This window comes from Salvelinus alpinus, chromosome 13, assembly GCF_045679555.1.
Source record: "Salvelinus alpinus chromosome 13, SLU_Salpinus.1, whole genome shotgun sequence".
Lineage (NCBI taxonomy): Eukaryota > Metazoa > Chordata > Actinopteri > Salmoniformes > Salmonidae > Salvelinus > Salvelinus alpinus.
This window is the reverse complement of record NC_092098.1, coordinates 43,031-50,394: the sequence shown is the minus strand read 5'-3', so window position 1 is coordinate 50,394 and position 7,364 is coordinate 43,031. Positions and strand designations below refer to the sequence as shown.

Below are 7,364 nucleotides of genomic sequence, written 5' to 3'. Positions count from 1 at the left end.
CAGTCTGTTGAGCTGAGCTGAAGTTATCACTGTATAATGAGAGACACTCTGTCCCATAGTCACTGGGGTTGTCTTCACAGGGCCAGGGTTGTGCACTTGGCTCTGGCACCAGACTTAAGAAAGGTGTGGCAACAGCATCTTGATACCAAGAGTTTGCATATTCCTGTAAGATATCAGAAATGTGTTATTTTACACAATCGTATGTTTAATATACCACATAGTGAGGTGTATTGTGAAGTTGATCTTATCGTATTTTACTGCACATTACTTTTTTGCAAAGTTATTTAAAGTGGAGATGATGATGAGAGCGAGCATGTGTGTTCTTTCTCTGGTTTTGGAACGAAGGATCTCAGTTTACCGATGACAATTTCATTTGACGAGCTCTGCGCTTTTCCAGCAATTCCTTTACCGTGATCTTCACCCGAACACCTTCGTAGACCTTTGGCTTTTCTGTGTCAAGGAAATGAGTAGATTTATACATAAGAAAATGGCTTTTCTCACACATGCATTTACGCAGGTGCTGAAGTTTGATAGCCTATCCATTTTACGCAATGTGCGTAGTTTCTTTTTTGCGCACTTAAATCCTTAATTGGTGAATATGCCGCCAGCCTTATTGTCGACCTAATCTTAACATTAGGCTACACTTCAGTAATTTCCTGCCAATGGTCCATTTTAAATGAGTTTGAGCATGAGAATAACAACGTCCTCAACTTATTTTATTTCACTTGCTGATGCTTTTTCAGCCAACCAATACACAGTTATCAAAATATAAAATAACTCACCACCTGACATTTTGCTTGGAGACACAAAACTGAGAAGAATGCAGGGCAAAGCCGATCAGGTGGAGGATTCCGTCAGTGGACAGCGGCAAGGTGCTGGATCAACTCACTCAAGGGAAACAAACGAAACACGAGGTAGGACCTCCAAACGTGGCTAAGACGTGAACCAGAAATACAGGTCAGTTGTATTTCTTCTGTTTTTACTTCTGCGTTTTGTGATTCATATATATATATATATACAGTGTACGACCATGTCGTCATAACGATTAACAATGATTGTGGGGTATGCATTTGAATATTCAAATATGCATCTCAAAAGGAGAAGCGTTTTTTTCTGGTCTAAGGCGACCTCTATTGTCTCATCCATGTAGTTACAATGCTCCCAAAAGAGGTAGGCCTAATGATGCATTTTCATACTAGTTTCTTGAATAATGTTTTTAAATGGTTATACACACACACACACACACACACACACACACACACACACACACACACACACACACACACACACACACACACACACACACACACACACACACACACACACACACACACACACACACACAGAGAGAGAGAGTTAAAAAACACAGACACATATGTCTCAATCAAAGATTTATATCTGTATTTTAACATTTGCACAATTAAATGTTTATATACAGGTCAAACGGAATACCAAGTATATAATTATATTGTATAACAAACCCACATCCACATTCAGCCACATTCTCTGTGGTAGTGACTCTGTAGTGAACTGTACTGTATCTATCCATTAATGTCCACAACAATATGTCAGTCCGTGTCTCAGTCAGTGTCCATGCGTAATCAATAGGCCTTCCTGGGTTCATATGGCAACCAAGAGCCAGTACCGTCATCCTTGGCCCACGAGGCATCACTGAGGGTGGCGGCTACACTGCCAGGGTCCTCCGAGGGCACAGGTGATACCTTGACCCCTGGAGTCTCCCCTGGGGAGGTCAAATATGTGTAACTGGAGGGGTAGCTGGATGAGGGGCTGTACGAGGCACCAGGGTAGTGCACCTCTTCCAGGGGGTGTAGAGAGTAGGGCTGGGAGCCGGACAGGGTGGATCCTCCACTACGGCCAGGTATCAGCCGATAGAGGGAGGTGCTGTCGGGGTCAGGCGAAGCCAGGCCAGAGGAGGCTGTGGTGGGCACTGGGCCCTCGGAACACAGGACCTCATCCTGGCTCACTGAGTGTCCGTCAGACTGCTCCCAAGAGTCTCTCTTTTGAGGGAAGACAAATGAGAACAGTGAGGGGAAGGTTAAGAGCGCAACACAGATCTACTGTATTCACATAATACTCAGAGGTTGTGATGATGAAACAAATATGAAAGTAATGGAGAAGCATTTGAGGACAGACTGGGGTCTTTTACAACTTAAAGGTCTTACACTTGACTTGACCGTAAGGGGAGACCTTTACGTTTTAAAAGACAGCAGCTCAAATGCACTGTGACACACTAAAGGAAGACTCTCTCACTCTCTGTCTCTCTTTCTTTGTATTATTTTTGAAACTGTCTCTATAGCAGTTAAGGTGAAATGTGTTTGTACCAGGAGGAGATTTGATGATTCCCCAGGGAGAGGTGGTAGCAGATGAGGTAGAGACGAGGTGGGGAAGAGGGATCCTCCGCTGGTAGAGAAGGCTGTGGCACCACGGTAGTCCCCAAATGACTCGGGTGTATAGTAGCTGTCAATATAGGCAGGGTAAGTGGAGGGGTGGTCGAAGGAGAGGGCCTTTCCCCCCAGGGCTGAGCTGTAGGGATCTGAGGAGTACTGTTTAGTGGACGGGCTGAAGTCTGAGTCAGTCAGGTAGGGGGGCCTCCTCATGCTATAGTAACCAGGAAGCATATGGGATCCTGTAGAAAGAGTAGAGGTGAAGCTTCCAGTGTAACAGTGGAATCCCCCCCCCATAATATATACAATTTAGAAGATACTTTTATCCAAATAGACTTAAATTACTGTGTGTCCATACATTTTAGTATATGTGATCCCAGCCAGACTTGAACCCATGACCCTGGCGTTGCTAGCGCCAAGTTCTTACCAATTGAGCTAAATAGGAGTAGGTATATTTACATATGAACCCCCACATACTGTATGCTGTTGTAAAAGCTTCAGCCATAGTGAGTATTACAATAGGCTCCAACAATAGACTCACCTGGCATCTGCACAAAGGCTGCCTGGGAATTACTTGTCCCAGCCTGCTGGTGAGACAGAGACTGATGAGTACTACCTACCACACTGGCACCGCTTTGTTTGTGTGTGTGTGTGTGTGTGTGTGTGTGTGTGTGTGTGTGTGTGTGTGTGTGTGTGTGTGTGTGTGTGTGTGTGTGTGTGTGTGTGTGTGTGTGTGTGTGTGGGTGTGTGCATTATGCAAAACAATGCACTGAACTTGGATCAAGCACACAATTCCGGTGAGACAGAGTGAGAGGAAGTAAGCAATGAGCATGAGAGAGAATGGGAGAGAGAGAGACTGAGTGAGACCGAGGGGGAGGGAAGGAGGCGGAATGGAGGGCAGGCAGGCAAATGTTGTGGGTAAAAATTTGAATGTAATTTGCCAATTCGCCATTGGGATGTGCCCTACCCCCTCCAAGTGCCATTTCCCTAGTGAGTACACATTGCTTGCTCTTTGGGGTTTTAGGCTTGGTTTCTGTATAAACAATTTGTGACATCTGCTGATGTAAAAATGGCTTTATAAATAAATGTGTTTTGATACACAAACTAGTATACTACAGCACAGACAGAATACAGAGCCAATACTGACTGGGCCTGATGGCTGAGAAGACATCACACCTGCAGAGTTGGACTGGTTATTTAATTATACAATACCTAACTAAACACTTGACTAGTGAAAAATATTTGAGAGTTAAATGGACTTGTATTTTCCAATTACTCTGAGTAGCAATGCATGTGCAAAATGACCCCAGTCTATCATTCCGTTTAGAATAAATCAATTGTCTTTCCAGTTAGTGAATTTTATCCAAATCACCACCAAAAATTCTCCTTCACACAGGTTTTGTTATTTTTCTAAACTGTTTGGACGGTATGATTACAGGGTAATAGCAGAACTAGGTAAATTCCCTCATGCTCTGCTGCATGAACCATTTGAAATGGTGTCACATAAACTGTCATAAGACACACATGTGAACCAAGCTTTTCAGCCAGCCAACAATGACCAACCATATATCTGCAAGATGTGTGTGAACCAAGCTTTTCAGCCAGCCAACAATGACCAACCATATCTATGAGAATACAAATATATGTCAATTGACAATACATCAGTTTATTTAAACAGTCCCCATTCACATTGAGAGTGAATGAAAAAGAATCGAGCTCTTTGTGATCAGTCATCAGACTGACCTGTCACCCAACTGAAAACGAGCAGCCATTTTATGATTTGGTGGTGGCTGATGAAAGGAGCTTGTTGTCTTTCCCTGTTTGATCTAGGCCTGGGTTTAGAGATGGCCTAACCTCAGCTTAACTGCCTGGGGCCCAACAATGGCTTGCTTGTCTGAAATGATCTGCTGGGGAGAAGGCTAGTAGCATTGGCAGGTGTGTCTGATTTCAGGATTCTGATAGGTGACCTGCTAGTGTTTACCACAGAAAGCCCAGCAGGGATGTAGCCTAGTGTCAACTGAAGCCTCTTGGGAACACACACGTTCACTCTCTCACACACTCTCTCCATGGCTATTTCCTTTGTGTGGTCGGTGGCGGTCGCGTTGATTGTTTAATTGAAAGAAAGACGATACAGAGTGTAAATAATCGGAGAGGCTACGAGGGAGCGAAAGACCGAAAAGGGAGAAAATGGATGGGAGCAAAAGAGGACAAGCCGAAAAGTAAACTCACGTTGAACCTGGGAACACTTGTCTGTCTCTGTCTCTTCTCTGCCAGGAGGTCTTTGACAGTGTGTTTGACCCTGACACCCTGGTACACTCTTTTGGAGTATTCTGCAAAGAAACCACGCCAGAGTCATAACCTGTTTATCCAGAGAATATAATTAGGGATCATTGTTATGATAATGTTATTAAACAGTTGACCTGTATGTATTGGTCAATATGTTAGTAGCCTACAGGTAGGATATTCTCTCTCTCTCTCTCTCTCTCTCTCTCTCTCTCTCTCTCTCTCTCTCTCTCTCTCTCTCTCTCTCTCTCTCTCTCTCTCTCTCTCTCTCTCTCTCTCTCTCTCTCTCTCTCTCTCTCTCTCTCTCTCTCTCGCTCTCTCTCTCTCTCTCTCTCTCTCTCTCTCTCTCTCTCTCTCTCTCTCTCTCTCTCTCTCTCTCTCGACACATTGTACAATCAAATGAGTCATTAAAAGGAACATCTGCTCACTCTAGTGGCTCCAATGTAATCATTTCTTCATCAGGGTTTCAACTGAGACAACGTGAATATTACGCAAGAGCTGCGGAGCTAAATAATACTTTTTTTGGCAGCATATTTTCCTCAGGACTGTAAAAAGAAAAGATATATGATACAGAAAAGTCCCTCTTTGAGATATTATATTAACAATGGCTACAACGTGCATTGGATTTGTCCAATCTTTCATCCCTTGTGATGTTCTAGTTTCCATACCATGAGATCATGGGAGAAGTTAGATGGAACCCACACTGCCATATTATTTAATTTCAGGTAAAATAATTTTAGATAATACAGTCTAGAAGAAGCAAGATACGCCTAAACAAAATCAAATCAAACTTTATTTGTCAGATGCGCCGAATACAACTTCACCGTGAAGTGCATACTTACAAACCCTTAACCAACAGTGCAGTTCAAGAAAGAGTTAAGAAAATATTTACCAAATAAAATAATAATAAAAAGTAACACAATAAAATAACAATAACGAGGCTAGATACAGGGGGTACCGGTACCGAGTCAATGTGCGGGGGTACAGGTTAGTCGAGGTAATTTGTACATGTAGGTAGGGGTGAAGTGACTATGCATAGATAATAAACAGCGAGTAGCAGCAGTATAAAAACAAATTGGGGGGTGGGTGTCAATGTAAATAGTCCGGGTGGCCATTTTGATTAATTGTTCAGCAGTCTTATAGCTGGGGGGTAGAAGCTGTTAAGGAACCTTTTGGTCCTAGATTTGGCGCTCCGGTACCGAATGCCATGCGGTAGCAGAGAGAACAGTCTATGACTTGGGAGTCTTTGACAATTTTTGGGGGCTTTCCTCTGACACCGCCTAGTATATCGGTCCTGGATGGCAGGAAGCTTGGCCCCAGTGATGTACTAGGCCGTACAGTGATGTCAGCAGTCATTCTAAGAAATGGTTAGGCTATTTCTTGCTACTCAGAAATGTTACACATCCATAAAAAAGTGTCATGGAGAAGAATTTGAGAAATAAATTAAATATTGACTTGGAAAATGTCATTTTGATTTATTCAGTTGGCTAACGATGAGCCCTAGTGGCTTTAACTTCAAAGTGACCAGATACCAGTAATATAATATGCTAAACTACCTACCTTAAGCCAAAGATGTTAAGGCATTGAACAAATGCCATAGGCTAATCCATCAGGACACAAAACATACATGTTGTTTTTCCTCAGTTGTAACCTAACATGGCTTCAACGTCAATGAAATCTATAATAAGGACTTAGCCAAGCTCTTTTATACGGCCACTAAACGTAAACAATTCTTGTTTTAAGATGTTTTGCACGAAGGCCTTTCCATGTTGAGATGAAACATGAGAAAATATACTATACCGTACCCTCCATGAACGCGCCTGCTTCCATCGTGTAGGCCTAGTTATTCACTCAAGGATCTTAAAGGGTGTTCTCTTAATGTCTCCAGGAGTTGAAGTGGACAGTGTTCATGATACCAAACTTCAGCCCCTTACAAACTAACTCTGTACCAGTCCTATAGAAGTTCAGATGTGATAACCCAGTCATTGAAGTGCCTCTGAGGCAGTCTTTTTGCTTTGTGTAAATGCAAATTATTGGCTGGACGTTTTTTTAAATAATTTGCATCATTATTCCAGATTAGACAGAGAGAACCTACCTTACCATCGTACTGATGCAGGGGGATGTGTTTTGGAATTTGTTTTGGTGATGGTGTTGATGATGAGAAAGAAGACGAGACCGGTAAGAGAAAGAGGAGGGCAACAACTTTTGATGACGAATACTCCAACATCATTTTTTTTTTAAGCCCTAACTGAAAAGGCAGGCTTGCTCACCTGTCAAGCTACAGTATATCTCACAAAGCCAACTTGTTCTACTAGAGGGGGTTTCCCAGGACTCAAACGGCTGTATGTGGGTAGACCTGATGACCCCACACTGGGTAGGGGATTAAACAGGTGTCCAATATGAATCTCTGGTAAAAGTCCTGTGTGCTTTATTATGTCAAATATATGCATGCATGACTGTAATTCGCTTGGGTTAAAAGGTTGTCCTCTAAATGCCATATATTCTATTATTATTATTATTATTATTACCGTACATTTATTTTCTAGGATTTATTCAGATATTTCGGGATTTGAGGATGGCTGTCCTGTGTGTAATACCATTGTAATATTGGAAATGTCTGAATGTGTATCCAGGTCCTGGGAAAAGTTCTCTGGGCTTTATAATTGGATGACTTAT

General features: G+C 42.6%; 1 protein-coding gene across 2 annotated transcripts; it reads right to left on the bottom strand.

Moving 5' to 3' along the window:
- Positions 1-1,380: 1,380 nt before the first annotated feature.
- Positions 1,381-6,667, bottom strand: LOC139536645 (POU class 2 homeobox associating-factor 2). Of its 2 annotated transcripts, none has more exons than XM_071337282.1 (5): positions 6,494-6,667; positions 4,635-4,735; positions 2,947-2,989; positions 2,343-2,647; positions 1,381-2,018 (listed from the first exon to the last, which is right to left on the bottom strand). In XM_071337282.1, exons 1-5 carry the CDS (start codon positions 6,516-6,518, stop codon positions 1,602-1,604), a joined length of 891 nt encoding a protein of 296 aa, XP_071193383.1. In that variant the 5' UTR covers positions 6,519-6,667; the 3' UTR covers positions 1,381-1,601. The 2 variants fall into 2 exon arrangements, with proteins under 2 accessions (XP_071193383.1, XP_071193382.1); XM_071337281.1 differs by having other exon boundaries at positions 2,947-2,992; positions 6,494-6,658.
- Positions 6,668-7,364: the final 697 nt, after the last annotated feature.

Bases quoted from the DNA above. Each gene is read 5' to 3' on its own strand.
- LOC139536645 (XM_071337281.1), bottom strand. From the start codon at position 6,518: ATGGAAGCAGGCGCGTTCATGGAGG. The intron at 2,648-2,946 runs GTGAGTCTATTG...CTCTTTCTACAG, and splicing joins AGCCTTTGTGCAGATGCCAG to GATCCCATATGCTTCCTGGT. The intron at 2,019-2,342 runs GTACAAACACAT...TTCCCTCAAAAG, and splicing joins AATCATCAAATCTCCTCCTG to AGAGACTCTTGGGAGCAGTC.